Source organism: Centrocercus urophasianus, unplaced genomic scaffold (genome assembly GCF_019232065.1).
Source record: "Centrocercus urophasianus isolate 14NV4802_14NV808 unplaced genomic scaffold, USGS_Curo_1.0 seq_14, whole genome shotgun sequence".
In the NCBI taxonomy this organism is placed as follows: Eukaryota; Metazoa; Chordata; class Aves; order Galliformes; family Phasianidae; genus Centrocercus; species Centrocercus urophasianus.
In genome coordinates, this window is record NW_024884586.1 from 29923024 (window position 1) to 29942330 (window position 19307).

General features: G+C 49.4%; 1 protein-coding gene across 1 annotated transcript in view; it reads left to right on the plus strand.

Annotated features, from left to right (window-relative positions):
* Window positions 1-17043: 17043 nt before the first annotated feature.
* Window positions 17044-19307, plus strand: part of PAX9 (paired box 9) — a 16844-nt gene continuing 14580 nt past the window's right edge. Inside the window, exon 1 of the mRNA XM_042813293.1 lies at window positions 17044-17725. Within this exon, the coding sequence (XP_042669227.1) occupies window positions 17044-17725 (682 nt within the window). The remainder of the gene's footprint in view (window positions 17726-19307) is intronic.

Below are 19307 nucleotides of genomic sequence, written 5' to 3' on the forward strand. Positions count from 1 at the left end.
ACATATAAGCATTTGAGTTAAGATTTATAGTTATATTAAATGCATCAGAAGCTTTTTATACTTAATATAAAACACATTCCAGCGGCTCAGCATCACTTTATTCCACAATACAGTTGATATTAGACAAGTTGCCTCCTCTAATTATCAACATTAATAGCATTAAGAATAAAAGAAAGTGAGTTAAATGTCAGTGTGGTAGATGTAAGCAGGACTTAACAGTACACACCATTTTGAAATATTGCATGTCATGAAATTTGTACTTAATATTTTTTTAATTTACTAATTAAGCAATAGCCCAACAAAATAAAGGACATCCTCACGTAAAAACAAAGCATGAGTCAGACTTCATTATAAATTCAATAAAGAGCTTGCCTTAAGAGTTTAATTTAAATTCCACAAAAGATTCAACACAATCCTGCCCAACGCGAGGACAAGTTCTTTCAGACACATGTTAGGAGAAAGAATGGTCCATGATTTGGGCAGCTCCCTCCAACACCTCACAGTGACACTTGTAAAACTTTAACCAGTGCTACCTGGAGATACACTCTTTTCCAAAGGTGCTATGTGTAGCTTAGGCAGGAAATGTTACATGTATGTCTTCAAATTACCTTCAATTTGCTAATTTGGAAATGTTGTTTTTATCCCACCCCCTTCAAATTACGATTTTATAGGGCATTTATTTTAAGATTACCTATTTCCTTCTCTTGCAAATAGACAGTCACTCTAAGACTTTGCATGTACATAACCTACCGCTGCTGCCCAAAGCTATTGCAAGACTGAACTAGGATAAGACCATGGGTTTAAAACAGTTTGTAGTATCCCTGGAGAGTTTAAGGTGTGAAATGCGCCGTTAGTGCTTATTTTTCTCTGCAGTCTTTTCCATCTATGTATGGATTAAACTAGCATTATCTAAATGTATGCAGTCCCTATATTGGCAGTTAGGTGATCCTATTTTTGTCTGATGTTAATTGCTTATAAAGGTGAACAAAGGAAGAAAAGGAATCCACTTCTATCTATGACCCTGACCTCAGCTGAGAACTCAAGCATTTTCTATTAATAATAAAAAAAAACTCTGGTAAATTCTCATCTATTTCTTTTTTAAGCTTGAAACATTACTTCTTTTATTTCCACCAACCAGATGTACAATTCATGTTGCATTTAATAGCAAATCTTGCCAATATAGAAGACACTTTTTCTAAAATAATAACACAAACGTATTTTCTATCTCTAGGATAAATCCTTCCCAGGAGTCCCTCCTGTATTCACTGATTCACACCCTTACTAACAATATTCTTGCAACAATTGCTTTGATGCTGGAAATTCCTGTCACCTTCATTTTATAAAAATCTAGATAGAGTCAGGCTTTGAACAGAATTAAAACAGTAAGATTAAACTGAATGACATCTAAGGCTCCAGCATACATATACAAGGAGCACACTGTGAAGAAAATATTTGAATGTCACTTCCCCTGGGAAGCCTGACTTAGTGGGGGGCAACCTTGTCCACCGCAAGGAACTGGATGGATTTCAATGACCCTTCCAAATCAAGTCATTCTATGATTCTATAAAGATAGATTTGCCTTTTTTTTTTTTTTTTTTTTTTTTTTTTTTTTCCCCCCCTCTCTCTTTAAAATGAATTAAAAGAGCCAAAGATGTGACTCACACTATTTATGGAAGTAATTTTATGCCTTTTGCACACCGGAGATGTGCAAACAGGATATTTATTTTTTGTTTTCTTACAATTTTATTAGCCTAGTTTTTACCATAATACAGTACAGAACTGAAAAGTCTGCACTTCAGTATTTTAAAACAGTTCATCTACGGCAGAGAAATGCAGAGTGATGCAAATGGAGAACCTACTGGAATTTCCAAGTCCCATATGGTAAGTGGAGGTGATCCAGCACGAGCTCCTGAGGCTGGTATCGATTGGTCCTCTGTGGGACCAATCTGCTGCTCGCTCAGCTTCCATTCCTAGCTCAAGTAAGTTAGTGGCCCCAGACAGCTCCCAAAGGATGCCTGCCTCATTACTCACCTTTCCACGTCTGTGTTTTCCAACCTGGGCTGGAGTGGCTCTGTGCCATTCTCAGATCCTAAATAACACAATTGTGTGGCTGTAAAGCTCAAGTGATGAATCCTGCTCCCACTCCTGACTCTCCACTATGATATTATTGCCCATCCTTACTATTGCAGTTGAAGTGCAAGGCAGGATAATAATCATTTGTTATTATTGTATAAAATTTATGGGAAGATATACATTTTTGTTCGTTTGTTTTTGTTTTTTTTTTTTTGTTTGTTTGTTTGTTTTTTACAAAATACTACAATCTTACATAAATGGTGCACATGTGGAGTGGTAGTTCTAGCTACTAACCTCTTGGTGGCAGAATTAAGTCTATAAACGTAACACTGAGAAATCGAAGGGTCACAGTAACTTAAGTCACGTTTACCTTCAGATCTATTTGAAACATCTTTATAAGAAAGATAAGTGGTAACAGCAAAAATGCTGCCTTGGGACTAGACCTCATTGCAAACAGCTCTGTGTATTACATTTGGTATGACTGCTGATAGTGAAAATCTGCAGAAACTATTGCTAACAGATTTGCTTCCCTTCCACATTTCCACCACTTCTCAGAAGAGTAATTACCTAAAGGACAACAAAATAAAGTTAAACAAAATAAAATAAAACAGAGATAATTTGTAGTTTTGCTTCATAAACAACCTACTGCCTTCAGATGTGTATCTGGCTGCTTCTGGCTTCTGTGGATCCTTTGCAAGTGTGTGTTTGCCAGATACCATCTGGGCCATCATAAATCACTGAACCAACTCGAGGAACTCCAGAGTGAAAGCATAAGCTGCTAGAATTTGAGTTAACAGGATGATTGTCATCTGCTATGGAGTACAAAGCCTCTTTCACATGTTCTGGAAGCTTCTCCCCTCTCTGGAAAACAGAGCAGGTAAACCATAAGGCAAAACTTGACTGTGCAGCTTCTAAAATAAGGAACTTTACAGTTATACAGGAGAAAAAAAAAAAAAAAAAAAAAAAATCAACCATATATTTTATCTGAGTTACTTCATCTGTTTATCATCATATCTCACTGATATTTCAGTCAGTTAGTAAATACCCCTTTGTGTAGCTAGTTCTACCAGTTTTGCTCTAATGATAACTTTAGTGGAAACTAGAAAATAAGGAACTAGGAAAAGTAGGTAATAAAGCCACCAGGAGACAAGAATCATCATTATCAGTCAAATGAAAAATGGAAAAGAACAAGCAAGGAATTGTGAAAATTTGCAGCTTAGAAATTTCTACAGCTTTCCTGCTGGAAGAAAGGAAGAAAGTTTAGATTCATTAGAGGAGATTGAGAAAAGGTTCACCTTTCAAGGAAGATGAATAAAATAAGTATTAAAATTCAACAATGTCTGTTGGAGGCAGTGACAAAAATATATACTTCTAGAATACATACGCATATATATGTATATAAAAACAAAACAAAAAGCAAACAAAAATCAACAAAAATATGTCTAGTTTATTTACCTGTTCAGTTAAAAGGCATTTCCAGCCCAGGCTAAAACAGTATTTAACAGAGTAAATTCAAGGCAATGGACCCCAGAGCCTGTGTTCCGTGGACATACAAAGTAACTGATGGTCTGAACAAGATCCGTCATTGTTTGCTCCATCCTTTTCCACGTGCTGTGCTCACCTGCCCCTGTTTCCTGCTCTGAGGCATAGAAAAGGAGCTGTTTGAGATACAGACCTGCTACAGCTAAAAAAAAAAAAAAAAAAAAAAAAAAAGAAGAAAAAAACAAAAACTGTCAGAATTCTTCTTATCATAAAAACCTGCATTTAGGCTTAAGAAGCAATAGGCCTCTGCCTAGCCTGCCAGATTTGAAGTTACAGAACTGAAGCAAGGATGAGGCAAAATAAGAGAAATTTCTCTGGTGTTTCTCTAGGTATGTCTCATTTCAGGCTGTTTGAAGAAAGAAGGCGTATTGATGAATTCAGTCTGTGGCCAGCACTCTCCTGTATTCTAAATCTGACAGTGTATCTCTCCACAACTACTAAATTGGAAGCAGCCAATTGCTGCAAAAATGAGCTGTAATCAGAACCCTCACACAGTGAGAGTATAACACTGTGATAGTTTGAGCTGAGCAAAAATAATTACTGCTGCCATAGAGACCAGGATGAGATATGAAGGCTCCTTTATTCATCTTCAAGAACAGATCCTGAAATTATGAATAAATTAACATCTAAGTTACAGCTGAGTGCTGGGTGGGATTTAAACCTTGAAGACTTCCCTCATCCTTGTTTGGCTCTGAGTTGGAATCTTGCCACTGTCATTCCATTGCATTACCTGTGATAGGCACAAACCTGCAGCTGATGAGCAGCTGTTCTTCCTTGACAATTAGCTAAGAACCTGTTATTGTAATCCAGCTGGCTATTTCTAGACTTTCCTCAAATGATTCTTTAAACACAGCTGCCTTACAGTCATGGTAAACATTCTTCACAAAGGCCAGTTTGCTCTGCAGGCCCAAAGGAATGTGACAGCTTGATATCTGGATAAGCCTGGTCTCAGTTTCTGTTTCTGCAGAAAGCTGAAGTCTCTGGTGAGTGCTGGTAAACAAGCCCTGGGGACATTACTCAGTATGCTTCATAAACTGTTACTCTGCATCTTGTAATACAGAGCTGGATGTGACCAAAGTGGAAGGAAGAAATCAACAAAACCAAAATCAAACAAACAAACAAAACAACCAGAAAACTATTTTACTATTTTGAAGATACTGGAGATAAATAACAGTGCATAGATTAAGCTGCTGCTGAGGAGCTACAGCTATCAGCTGTCACACATCGCCTGCTGTGGGTCATCTTGCAGCAGGACAAGTGACTGTAGCTGTTACTGGGCACAAGACCTCTTTCCCAAACTTCACACACAGCTCTTAAAACCTTCCACACAAGAACAGGAGAGGTGGGTGAGAGGGACACTGAGCAAAGATCTGTCAGGTACTCTTGATGTTGAATATGGAAAATAAAGTCAATTTATTTTTTGGTCCCTGGCAGATTAAGCCAGGTAGATTCAAGCTAGAGGTAGAACACATGAAAGTCGGTACCATTAACTGCTAGACAATTTTATTTAAAGAAGTGTTTAGTCCTCCATTGCATAGAGTTAGTGTCCCATTCCTAAAGGTGTTCAACGCCAGGTAGGATGGGGCCCTGGGCAGCTTGATTTGGTGGGGAGCAAGGGGGTAGGAAGTGGATGATTCTTAAGGTCCCTTCCAAACGAAGCCATTCTATCATTCTAAGATTCTTAGTACTTCAGTATCTCAATAAGTTAGGCTTGAGCTCTAGCTATGGTCTTGGAGTAAGCACTCCTTGGCACAATCCTGTGCTCTCTATCAAATCAATGAGGAGACAGGTCCTTTTGAACCAGCTGATGCTTTCCTGGAAACTTCTGTTTGCTTTCGTGATGAGGAGAGAGTACAGAGAGTGCTGGAGTGTTGGAAAGGACTTAGGGTGAAGAGCTATTATCACTACTGCTATAAGACCAATTCCATCCTCGTGACTAAGACTGAATGAGAATTACTGCCAAGTAAGACACTACATGATGCACAAAAGTGCAATTAAGCCCAGAATGAGAATACTCATAACCTGGGCTTGACTGTGCAGGCACTGGGCAGTGTGTGGGAAATACAAGGTGTGCCAGCAGTTCCCAGTTCACTGACAGCTGGGCTCAGCAGGGATGACTGAGCTCTGACTGCAGCCAGAGCCATCATGCATTGCACCCCTGAGGCATGGCACTACCAGGGCATGACATCACCAGGGCATGGCAGCAACACCAAGTTTCAGCACAGCAAGAAGCAGAGAGGCATTCCTCAGCCTTCTGGGGCACTCCCTGTTTGTACTCTGCAGACAAAGGTCCTCCCTTTCTCTGCATCCATTGTATTCAGTGGTTGCAGCCTGCAGCCAGTGGAAGCTGTCTCCAGAAATACTTCAATCATGTCTCAACAGATCAGCACTGATCAGCAATGTGGCTGAGAGGACAGGACTTCCAGACACTTGAATGCACTGTGGCCGGCTGGAAGGGATCATTTGTCCACAAATCACTGGGAAGTTTTTGGATTTGTATCCTCGAAGACAGGCAACCATAGTGACCTGAAGGACAAGAACAGGAAATCAGATGAGATTTCTTAACTGCTTTGAGAGCAATCATTGCTGAGTGGATGTTGGGAAGAGTTGTGGGTCTTTTTCAGTATTGAAGGGCTGATAAGGTAGAAGGGAACTTCGGGGTCAGAGTCTGTTAGCAGGCAAATCCTCATTTAGCTGTGAGTAACCTCATTCAAGTGAAATGTTGGTACCAAAGAAAGAGGAAGAGCATGAAGTTAAAATGGTAAGCTTGGGACTGGCAGAAGGAAGGAAGGTGAAAAAAGAGAAACCAGTTCTCTCGGTGAGAGCAATGCTGTTACTTTTGAAGTATACTGATCTTGTTTCCCGAAGTCTGCTTTATGGCACACAAGGCAGTCTCTATCACCACCTTTACATGGAATTTACTTTCTTTCAAGCACGTGCCACCAAGGGCAGGATGAATGGCAATGCCTGAATCCGTCATTCATGGGTTACCAGTTATTTTTATAACTGTGACTGATTCAAATATACAGGGGAATGTTGGATATAACCCAGCACTGAGCCCAGGAGTGCCTTCGCTGCAAGCAGAGATGTGGAAAGAGAGAAAGGGAGAAAGAAACATTTGGTAGATGAATCCCTTCTGAACTGCAGAGCCTGCAGCCCTGTCAGGACCCAGCAGAAAGTGAGCTCTGTGTCTGCAACATCCACCCCAAATGCTGCAGATGAGTTTAATCACAGAGAGGCCTGGAGCACTTTCCACATTGGAAACAACCAGTCTCTGTGACTGAAACAAAAGTGGAAAATTCCCAGCACAGTTAAGCTTAGAGACCATCCACCCCAACCGCCCAGCAAGTAAGGGTTATTCCAACCGCACATCAGGGCCACCATGTTTCAATCATCTTTCAAGGGGCTGCTGAGCTGCTTCTCTGTTTGGGATGAGGATGCACATGTCGAGGGTGTGGTCGGCAGGCAGAAGATGAAGGCTGATGGTGAGATCTGCAGGAGCTGTGCAGGCCAGGGCATGCTGCAGTCCCTGCCTATGCCTGGCAGCTGGGGCAAGGGAGACAGCTCATGCACAGAGAGCTGTCCCACACACAGAGATGTGTGTACTCCAACACAGAGACACACACAGATGTGTATACATACACACAACAGCTCAGATTCCTTCACCTCTACCCCACCTGTCCCTGTGCACACACTATGTATTCTCTATTCTCTGCTTTCTCTGGGAAGAGCTGTCTACAGCTCAGAAGTGCCTCACAAGGCAGGAGGTGACCTGTTAGTAAAATTTTAAATAACTTTTTGTAAATAGAGGCCTGTGGTTAGCAGTTTGGCTGTAACTCAGTGCTGGGACAGGCACCTTTCATTACTCTTCTGTTTCCTTCTCCCGTGGTGGTGCTTTCCCAGGGCTTGAGAACCAATAGCCACCACAGCTGGGAGCACATCTGCCTTCTGGGACAGCACCAGGGCCCACCCTGAGTCTTCTGGGACACCCCTTGGCCAGCCACACAGATGGAGTGTTTCACTCTCAGTGAGCAGGATGGGGCGCAAGCTGCTCCAAATCACTTAGTAGTTCTTAAGATCAACTGGGCAAGAGAATAAGCATAGGAACAGATAAGTCTCCTCTTCTCTGAAAAACAAGATACGGGAACTCTTTTCCCTCTCCTCCCGGCAATCTGAGTAGCACGAAGACCGCGGGCCGTGGGCAGAGCCATTGTATTTCTCGCTCCAGGTGTTCCCGGGGCTCACGCAATGCAGATTCCTTTGCTGCCGTGCGATGTGTGGGAATTGCGCAGGAACGGCGCGCACCCCCCCATCACCCACACCTCGGCAAAACGGCACGGCGGGAGCTGCACCCGCACCAGCGGGCAGGGAGGGCTGCGGGGCTCTGCGCGGAAAAAGCGCCCTGTAAGGACTGCTGCGGTGTCTCTCCTAACCCCCTCCCCGTCGGGCTCTAGTATTCACGGAGAGATGAATAACAGCTAGGCAAAAGCGGCTGCGTTTGATGCATTTTGCTTCTGACGCCACAGTCTTTAGAGGTGTCATTAGCAGCTTATTTCGGGAGTCCCAAACTAAACCAAGGCAAAAATAGTAGAACAAGAACAGGCGCGTTGCTTGCAAGCACGCGATCGGGAGCACGAGAGCAGGAGCCGGACCTCCTCATCCGCTCGCTTCGTGCGTTTTCCATCCGATCACCGTCGCGGGGCTTTGGGCACCGAGCCACCTGCAGCTGTACCCCATGTACGTTCCGCGCTGCCACCGACCCGGGGTACCCCGTCTGCCCCAAACCTTCCCTTAGTCCAACAAGCCCTCGAATGTCTCTAGTATGCACAGTGTACATTTGTATATAATGCAGAACAATTTCAGTCGTAACGTTTCAGTTGTCTGTTAAAAATGACATTTCTGAAAGTCAAGCCAATGTTAATCTTTACTCTAAATCCGCACCAAATTTCCGTTGTAATGTCACCTCTTTTACATCGTTTCTCTGAGCAATATGCTCACAGTTGTTTGAAATTGAGAAATTTGTTTGAGAATCTGTTGCCCATTAGTGCAGTAATAAGAAAGGAAGGTAAGAAGTTCAGAAGTTTTAAAGCATTTTTGTAGGAACTACTCAGTTTTTAAGAAAGTGGTAGGCAAAACTATTTAAAAAGTCGATCCCGATAATATTTTGTGTTTTGTGTCAATCCGCAGCCCTCCAAACATCTGACGGTTGTTAATTTACGAGAACAATACGTTAATAATTCAAGTCTGTTGTTACCTATTTACCTACGATGATTTGATACTTCTGAATGACTTTCCTGTTCAGAACCTCGTAGTTATTTGCTCTCGCGCCTGTATTTGTCACGAGTGGGATTCATAATAGATTGGGTTTTTTTTCTTCTTTCTTTTAATGATCTCATCTACTCTTGGAGTTTAAGGGTTAAATACAACAGGATAAGAGGGACACTTTACTCAAACGCCATGGCAGCCGTCATTGCCATGTCTTCATCCCACATCATGTGAATATAAAGAACAAGCAACAAACTCTTCGTGTACAAGGAAAATGTAAAGAACAACGGGATGGCGCTTCCTGCTCTTTTCTACGTGACATTTCACCTATTGCTCTTATTGTAAGTGTAGAATGTCTGCACTGAAACGAAAGATGCTACATGCCTTGTGGCCTGACGTGAAGAAGTTGTCTACAGGACAAGAATTATGATGGGACGGCGCAAACATCACACGGATATTTACGATTCACTGCAACGAACGAAAGCAGACTGATCGATGCTCCTAATGGCAGAAAGTCACTAATACAGTGCCGAGCCGACGCCCGAGTGCCCAGCACGGTGCTGTACGCCTCCCTCCGAGGACAGAAGGGGCCGCGGAAGGAGGTCTCGTCAGTGAACCCTGGGCTCAGAATCAGCCCGGTCTCTGGAAAATGGGTGCTCTGGGAGGCTCCAACCTCACAGCGCGATGGGGAAAGCCAAGACGTCCCTCACCTGGCCCCAACACATGGCTCGACCGTGTGTTGTTCGCGCTGCCTTTTTGTCATGCGTTAGGAGGGGCCGCGCTTAACAGCCGTTTCTGCATCTCTGGCAGCCCGGACAGAATAACCTGCGCTGGGCCAGGGCTGCCGCTTCCCGCAGCCCGCGGGCGGCAGACCGAAGCAGGCGATTCTCTCTCCTTCCCCCAGGCTCCGCCGCCGCACCCCGGCCTGTCCGCGTCCTTCCCCGGCCTCCTCGGGCACCCTGCGGGACGTGCGGCGACTGCAGCTTGCACAAAAGGACTCCAATTGTGTAGGGCAGGGAGAGAACGCCGCAGTCAAACACTGGTTTCTCCCTTTGAAATAGCCTTTTTCTCTTCCAAATACGTGTAGTTAAAGCACTACTTTGCATCACAAGTAGGGACGCTGTAAATGCATGTGGTGGCTTTCAGACTCTCCGTTATTACAGTACAACTGCAGGAGAAAAATTATTTTGCAAACGAAATCGGGACGGGTGGCTGTGAAACCCGGCCACGGCCTGTGCCACTGCGGGGTTCGCTGCTCGGCAACGACATCGACCCCTCTCTGCTCCCCGGGGCTGCGGCGGGCACTGGGCTGGGACTCGGTTGCAGCTCCGGACGCGCTGTGCACACGCATCGCTGTGTCACCGCCCAAACTTCAAGCAGCGAGAAGATAATTTTGTTTTACTTCGCTAAAAAACGGCAACCGAGGTAAGCTCTACTCTCGATTATGCCCTTGCTACTTCACGCCGCGAATGGCTGGTTGCCCCCGGCTCTAATCATGCTGCCAGCCCTTTGTGGGGCGCGGAGAGGAGCTGTTCCCACCTCGGAGAGCCGTCGGGTGCAGCTGCAAACCCACAGAGGGAAAAGACAAGGGGAGCTCGGCTGCCTCCCATGTCCGCATTACAATTAATTATTATTATTTCTCACAATGAAATTAAACTCTCACAGCTGTAACGATAGTTTTCTCTACGCTTTATAATATTAAAACGACCATAAATCTTCCAGTGTAGCGTCATAAGGGTTTATTTCTTCCACAAACTTGCTCGCGTTTCTCACCCTGTCAGCAAAACGGAGCTGCGGGGTTTTATATCTACGCACCGACTGCTTGCACACCTCGGCTCGCTTAGTGGTGTCTCCTGTCCAAAGCCAGAGGGCATCAACAACATGAGCTGCATAAATGGATGTACAGTATTGACGATGAATATGAGTATACGAATACGAATACAAACGGTACGAAGATATACGTACATGCATTTTGGATAAGGGGTGCGGGATCTAGAAACTTTTAAAGGAAAAGTAGACAGAGAAAAGGGTGCATGTATAAAATCAATGAGAAACGATCGCCAAAGCAGTAAGTCTCGAGGACAAACATCTGCACTGTCGCTGTAACCGAAGGACGAGTGGGACCCCCTCCGTCCCCGGGGGAACAACCACAACCTATGACGAAGAGACCCGGCCCGGCTCAGGCACCCCCCGGGAGGCCGCGACGAGGGCAGCCCGGCTCCCAGCCGGGGCCTCCTCCGCTGAAGCAGCGAGGGGAGGGGTCATTATTTTTCCCCAGGAATTTCTGAGGAATTCGTTATAAATATTCGGGAGAAGGTAGAGCTCCCGAAGGTGCGCTGGAGACTGAGGCTGAGTGGCAGTTGGCTCGGAGCTGCTCTCGTAAAACGCAGCCAGCATATAGATGGGCATTGACTGGGGACACTGCACTAGTAAAGCCCCAGTGCTGCCTGGAGGTGCGCGGGCTCTGGTGGGGCGGGAGGCTGCGGTCACTTTGCGCGACCCTCTGCATCCTCCGGACGCTGCGGTGTGAGAGGCTCCGCCGGCAGCGGCCTCCTTCCCCGTCCCGATCCCCGTCCACCCGCCTGGCACAACGGGCGGCCGCGTGTGGGCACACATGGGCACAGCGATGCTACGTGAGAAGCTCCGTAAAGGCTGCGAAGGAAAACAGCGTTGGAAGCCGGTATTTCTCCTTTCCGACCCGAAGCAAACTCGAGAACGCTAGTGTTCCTGTAGGTGGCACTGGTACGAGGTGTTGTGGAAGCGAAGGAGAGATGGAGAAAATTGCCCAGGAATTCCCAATTGGTTCCTATAATTTGATGCAGAACAATAGAGGCATTTTTTTCATTTACTCAAAATTCATGTAACATGTGACAAATGAAAACCCGATTGCTCGATTAGAACAAAATATGCTTTTAAAATCTGTCCCTCTGTAGCTTTATGGCCTTGTACACGAGGATTGTCTGTTTCCCTCTGTGTCATTAAACAAATCCTAGCGCAAAGAGAAATTAACTCCGCACCGCTCCTTCGAGTCAAATGTTTGCACCAGGAAAGCCCTAATGAGACACTGTCTGGTTTCCAGAGGGGCTGCTAAGAACAAGTGGCGGCAAAGTTATTAAACCTGCCCCAGTTACACACACATCATTAAGCCCCCCCCACCCCCCGGTCCCCCCAGCGTCTCTCCCAACACAGAAGCACAGAGCGGGAGCAGGGCGGTGGCCGGGTCGGGGCCGGGGGGACGCACCCCCGACCGAGAGGGATCTGCCGGCTGGAGAAGGGGTCGGGCAGCCCCCGATAGGGGCAGCTGAAAGGCCTCCGACTCGTCGCCGGGTCGGCACCGCTGCGGTTTTTGGTTTTTTTTTTTTTCACCTGTCCCTGTGCCCTCGGTGTGTTGCAGCGCGGTGCGGCCCGCACCGCCTTCACCGAGGGGGACCTGCCATGGACTGAGGCGGAGCCGTGTCTGTCGGTCGGAGGCTATCTGTGTCGTCTGTTCCCCCTTGCTGCCGGGAGAGAGCCCCTCGGCCGTTCCCTACGCGTTGACTCGGTGCTCCCCCGCTCCCTCTCTCCCCGAAGGGGTTTCGCAGGGTGCCGTGTCCCAGCCTGGCAGCGCGGCTCTCGCGGCGCTGTCACGGGGGGGCTTTCACTGCTGTCACCTCTAGTTTCCCTTCAGATCCGGGGCTCCGTCACCGCCACAGTGACCCCGGGACCAACTTCGGTTTGCCCTCATTGCTTCGTAAGGCTGTAAAGGAAGGTTACATTTGCTGCAACTGCCGGAAAAAAAAAAAAAAAAAAAAAAAAAAAAGATGTTAAACAAGATTCCCTCCCGTTAAACTCCCATTCTCTGACTCGTCCTCGATGTAAATGAATTCCTTAACACTGAAACCACACACACTTGGCACTGCGCGACTGCTCCTAAAGCGCACTTGGGAACAGAACAGAACGAAAAATTGTTGTTTCCTGGGAGTTCCGGCGCTTTTGCAGATATTCCCGTGCATGTGTGAACATTTTATTCATTGACGCGATGTCCGAATATCTCCTGCGTGGCCGTTCTCACATCCGTACAGCCACGTTAGCTGAGCACTGAGATACGTGTGTCGCATTCAGAGCCGTACTGTAAGACAGTGCACAGCAGCGACAGAGGCCATATCTGCAGACGAGAAATTCTTAACATGGACGCGGCACACAAAGGCCGCTCCATTCCTCTCCTTGAATGCCCCTCAGAAAGTGAGAGCGGTGCCAGCAGAGCTCTCCCTGCAGCATAGCCGGGGCCAGGGCTCGGGCAGTCCGCGGTAGTCCCTGCGGCAGTCGCACCGCGTCCGCGAGGCTCTGAGCTCCGCCGCGGTAGCCCCGCACCTTCCCGCGCCTCCTACCGCGGTGCGGCTGCCGGGCTCAACCTCTCGAAAAGGTTCTGGGGGTTCTGCTCACAGAGCGTGTGCTGCGTGAGCATCCTTCTGCTCCTCACTAGCTACTTCCGAGGTGAGAACGGCCGGGAGCCCGTTACCCCCGCCGAAAGCGTTTCTGGGCAGCCCCCGAAGGTCCGGTCGTTTCCCCCCCGGCCCGGCCCGAGGAAAGGCCAGAGGAAGCCCTCAGAGCCAGGAGCTGCCCTCTTACCCCCACGCTGGGCTCTAGGAGCACTTCCCACCACCTTGAGGCTCCCACGCATGGGAGTGGGGCTGCCCACTGGAATCTGAGGTCCCCGCCTTTCCCCTGCTTCGCATTTTGGGGACTCTGGGCTTTACAAAGGTGCCACCCCTACTCCATTAGGTGAGCCCCTGCCCGGCCAGGCGTACCCCCCCCTCCCCCCCCCCGCCACGCTCCGTGCTCCCTGCTCCCTGCTCCATGCTGTAGCATTCTCGTCCCCACGCTCCCTGCTAAGTGCCACTTTTCCCCTTGAATTCTTCAATTATTTCCTACCTGAAAAAAATTAATCTTTTTGCCAGGCGGGTCACAAGCGATCAACAGGCTGTTGTATATTACAATGTTTTCATATTCCTCTCGGCTCCCCCTGCCCTCTACCGACTCACTGTAGATGTGACCTTTGGTATTTCAGCCCACACTCAGCAGTTGAATGGAAACAAGTTGAGCACGTTCACTTCTGATAAACATTATCCTTAAACCACTGGAGACCCGAGCAGAGTAAACGAGCTTTTCCGACAGGACCACATCAGGAACACACATTGAGAAAGGGAAAGAAACCAAATATCCCGGAGATCAGAGGCGGGGTGGAGGGGTGGGAGAGGAAAGGAGGGGAACAGACAGGTTGGAAGACACTAGGGGGGAGGGGGAGTGAAAGAAAAGGACACAGTTGTGAACACAATGGGCACAGATGGGTGAGAAAGAGAGTGAGCGAACGGCGCGGGATCACATCCGAGCACAAACGAGCGACCCTCGGGGACACAGAGTCCGGGAGCCGCGGGGCCGGGCTGAAACCAAGAGGATGCGTGGAGCTCGGCCTCGGCTTCACACCGTCGGGCGCTGGGAGGGGGCGGTGGGAGGTAATGGGGCCAGGGCCGGGCGGCAGCGGCGAGGGAGCGGCCGGGGCTCCCGGCGGCTGTTTTTCGGGGAGGGCATGATGCTAATGCAGCTCCGCAGGCTCACGAACAAGCACTGCTCTCCTTTGTTTAATTAAACAAAATTTTGTAATTTTAATTTAAATTTTGGATCCGTGTCCAGCTAATTCAGTGTCTCCTGCCCTAAAACCAGCCGCGGCGGGTCAGGTCACCGCGCCGAGGAGAGCTCTGGCTGCAGCGAATGAAGAACGCAATCGCTTTCGGGCGGTTGAATTGGTTGTGTGCGTGTGTCAGTGCGGGGGGACCCCCTCGGCAAAGGTGATGGATCTGGTTTTTGGAAGCGCACCATTTACTCATGTGGTGTTCCGAAGATGCCGTTCGTGTTCCTGAAACAAACACAGAACTGCCGTAGCAAATGGTTGAGTTGAATACCCGACGAGTGAACAGCGGATATTCTGAACAAACGTGGAGAGGTGCGAAATAACCGCGGTCATCTTTTTTCCTCCACAAAACGTATGCAAAGCACCACGAATTTCTGAGAGATCCCTGTAGCATCCGCCCTGTTTCTGACCGTGAGATATGCGAAGGCTCTGCAAACTAGCTCGATTTTTTTTTTTTTTTTTTTTTTTTTTTTACATTTAAAGTCTCTTACAAGTATTTCACATAACAAAGAGCGTTCATACGCACCAGAGACGTCAGATCCATATTTCATCCGCCGATATTCCGTGCACTGCCGTCACCGTATTATTCTCGTTCAGGTTTTACTCCCTTTATAGGATCTGGGTCTTTGGGAGTCTATGAAAACAAACAAACAAAATCACTCAGAGAATAAAAGTTTAAAAAATCACGGTATTTTCTTGGTCGAGGATAAGAAGCCCGTCATTTGCGACAGACGTTGGATGCGTGAGAGAAGCACATAGGGGGGGACCAGAGCACAACTGCCAAACCAAACACGCCGTGACCCACGCACGCTTTAATTCCTACCAGCCTGTTTTTCTTTTAACTGTTAATACGAAGCATTGTCTTTGATAAAGTCGGAATGGGCTGCAGGACGAGCAGTTCAGCGCAATGTATCTTTTGGCTCGTCGATTAAATCAAAACGCGGGGAGATACCGCGGCTTGTCTCGTCCCCAGGCTGCAGCTGAATTCCCGACAGCTTCGTGGCTTCCACAAAAAATAACGTAACCGCCGCCTTTTGCCACCCTCTCCTGCACCACCCTTGAAATGTTCAGTAGTCAAAAAGTGCTTTACTGTAAAGAGGGCTGAAAACAAAGCCCTACTCTGCCAAATCAGCAGAGCAAAGACAAGAGAGCCGTGTGCGTTCCCAGGCACTGTCCGGTTTCCACCCGGCCGCTCTCTGGGGCGGGGGGGTCCGCGGTGCGCCGGGCCTGGCCCCGACGCCCCTCACAGCGGTGCCCAGCACAGCGCCGGCTCCGCTCTCTAATTGCGCTAATTTCTCTTTGCGTGCGGCTTACCGCCTGGCAGGTATTACGCGGGAGTTGCTGTTGTGGTAGAGACCAGGTGCTGAGCACGTCCGTGAGAGGCAGCGGAAGGGCCGCCGGTCCCGCGCTGTCCGTCATCTCCTGCGGCCACTGGCGGGGCTGCAGGGCCGCCGGGCCGCCCCCGGGGGCGGGCTCGGGAGCGGGGGGCTGCGGCTCCCAGCCCAGCCCGGCCCTGCCCACGTTGCCCTGAGGTTGAAATGCAGAACTCAAGGCTCTCTCGCCGGGAAGTAGATTTCCTCGTAGTCCTTTTTTCCTCGCCCCCCTGCTATCTCCTCGGCGGCAAGCAGGGAGCCCGACGGGCGAGTGCGGTTGGGGTAGCAGGAGGTCGGGAGTTGAGGGCTGCGGTGGGGATTTAGAACGGCTCCGGAGGTGTCCCACTCGGAGGAATGGGTGAGTGCTGGGATCTGCAGGGGGCTGTCAACAGAGAGGGAGCCCCGTGCAGTCATGTGCCACCGCGGCTCCTTATTGACTTTACTCGTGTTTCTACACGTCGGGACAGCGCGCCGAGGGGTAGAGCGGGGAGGAGGAAAAGCTAATGACTGCTCGGTTTATTATTAATGTTATTATGTGACTGTGAGGCAGGATCGCAGCAGAGTGGATGCCCGCAGCCTGTGGCAAGTTGTATATTATTCCTGACACCGATCGGAGCAGTTAACGTTTTAGCACGTTTGTTTTACAGCAGGCTGTAATCGTGCTGGTAGGCGCGAGCGGCCCCAGAACTGCTCCGTACAACGCGGGGCGCGGGCGGTGCTGCAGGAGCAGCTATGCCACCGCCTCTCCCTGATTTGAAAGAATTTCCTCAACTACTTTTCCTTCCTCCCCCTCCCCCACGTCTCTGAAAACGTTTTTCTTTTCTCATTCTTTTCTTTTTCTTTTCTTCGTGTTCCTCTTCCTGTGGCAACAGAGCTGAACTTTCTGTCAGGGCGATCTCATTTTTTCATCTCTGGAATGTGCTTTCTTGGAATATGCTCAGTGCACGGTCTGGAGAAATCCTACATTTGTTGCCACGGTTTTTTTCTGGTGCTTTTCTTCTTCTTCTTCTTGTTTCTTCTTCTTTTCTCGCTTTTTTTCTTTTTAGTTTTTTCCCCCCTTCTTTTTAATTTCGGTGATATTCCACTATTTAGGAACAACGTGTCAGTGGCATCGGCTCGCGGATGCCCTCCCGAGTACAGCGCAGTGTCCAACGGCCATGTGTGTGCTTGCTTGCAGAACCCGCCTTCGGGGAGGTGAACCAGCTCGGGGGGGTTTTCGTCAACGGGAGGCCTCTGCCCAACGCCATCCGGCTACGGATTGTGGAACTGGCGCAGCTGGGGATCAGGCCGTGCGACATCAGCCGCCAACTCCGCGTTTCCCACGGCTGTGTCAGCAAAATCCTGGCTCGCTACAACGAGACCGGCTCCATCCTACCGGGGGCTATCGGAGGCAGCAAGCCGCGAGTCACCACCCCCACAGTGGTTAAACATATCCGGACCTACAAACAAAGGGATCCGGGCATCTTCGCCTGGGAGATCCGGGATCGCCTGCTGGCCGACGGCGTGTGCGACAAGTACAATGTACCGTCGGTCAGCTCCATCAGCCGCATCCTCCGCAACAAGATTGGGAACCTGTCCCAGCAGGGCCACTACGAGTCCTACAAGCAGCACCAGCCACCCCCGCAGCCCACCTTGCCCTACAACCACATCTACTCCTACCCCAGCCCCATCGCTGCCGCGGGAGCAAAGGTGCCCACGCCGCCAGGAGTGCCTGCCATTCCTGGCACCATGGCCATGCCCCGCACCTGGCCCTCATCCCACTCGGTGACGGACATCCTGGGCATCCGCTCCATCACGGACCAAGGTGAGGAGGGGGCCCGAGGGTCGCGAGCTCCGCGGCGCCCCAACTCGAGCCGAGCACTGAGCTTCGGCGGGATGTGCCCTGTGATTCGGATACAGCCAAGGTCCAGGTGCTGCGGGCGTGATGGCAAACATCGACCGTCCCTGGTGGCACCGGGGCCGAGCTGTATCAAATGCGACAGCAGGGAGCGGCCCGGGCTGCGCTCGGTGCCGTTGCCGGTGCGGCTGGGGCGTTCGCTGCCTCCGTCGGGCCGTAGGCGCCACCTCGGCGTTACCGAGCAGTCCGTTCTCTCTGCTTTTCGCAATCAGGCCAAATGCTCTCAGTCAGGAAGTTCAAATGTCACCTAATTGCCTTAATTCTGATGCTGTATTTTCCTTCGAAGCGGTGGTCCGGGAAAACGAAACCCCCAAGGTTTGCTCCCTGTATCCCTTCCACCTTCTTTCTGTTTTTCCGTCTGGGAACCGCACCGCGTTCCCCGGCTGTTCAGTGCGCTTTGCCGCCGAGAAAGGGACATTTTTTCCATGTCGGTTGGTGCCAGGCGGCGGCTGTAGTTCCAGCAACAGTCGGGAAGAACCACCGCCTCCAGCGCTCCCCGAGTCCCACTCTGCCCTCCCAGTGAGCGGACGGGGGAGGGAGGGGGATTTTTGCTCTCATTGCGTTTCTTAACGGTGGTCCACTTCCAGAAGCACTTCTAATGCGAAGTGATCCTTCATGCACTGCAGAGTAATTATCTTATACCGACTTTGAGAAAACAGTTTTTTTGTTTGTTTGTTTGTTTGTTTTTCCAAGCAATGCATATGCACACAACTCTTCTATTTAGAAGTACGCACGAATAGTGTTTTTGCACTTATTCGCCCTTTGCTCTACGAACTGCTTCTGTCCTCAGCGCTGTCACAAACAGATGTTGTCTGAGTCGGCCGTTAACAACATCCTCCTGGCAGCGCCTGCTCTGGGCCAGGGGGAGGTGATGCTGGCAGTAAGCATTACAAAAATGCATACTGTGTACTATCACACTCGAGTCAGAATTGTGTAGCGAGCCCTCATATTCCTGCCCACGCAGGTACAGGCCTCTGCCCTCACGGCCGCCTCTTGCCTCTTCCCGTTTCTCACTGCGGAACCGCACGCGTCTTTCCGCGGTGTAACCTTCCCCCCTCCTTCCCAGCGCCGTGCGGCCGCTGCCGCCGATGGGGGCTGTTCGCCCTTGATTTATAGGATAAACTGACCTCGCTGACACGGAAAGGAAGCCCCTATTCATGGGAAAGTGTGAGATCAGCAGAAAAGGGCACTTATCGAGAGGGCTCAATTTCTCAAGCCAGCCCTAGGTTGGCTGCTCAGAGCCGCTCGCAGGGCGGGTGCGGCCCCGCATGCTGCTCCGCCGGGGGGGTCCGTGGGCGAACCGTGGAGCCCGGGGACAGCCGCCTGCAGAGCGCACGCACAGCCCGGGTCTCCGTGCCACGGCTGCTGCACGTAAAGGATAGGGCACTTTCCCCCTCTTTCCACCCTTTCCGTTTGTTTTTCTTTTATTTTCTTCCTTTTAAGATCTTTCCCTCGTTCTCTCAATCTCTCTCTTCTCCCCGCCCCCCCC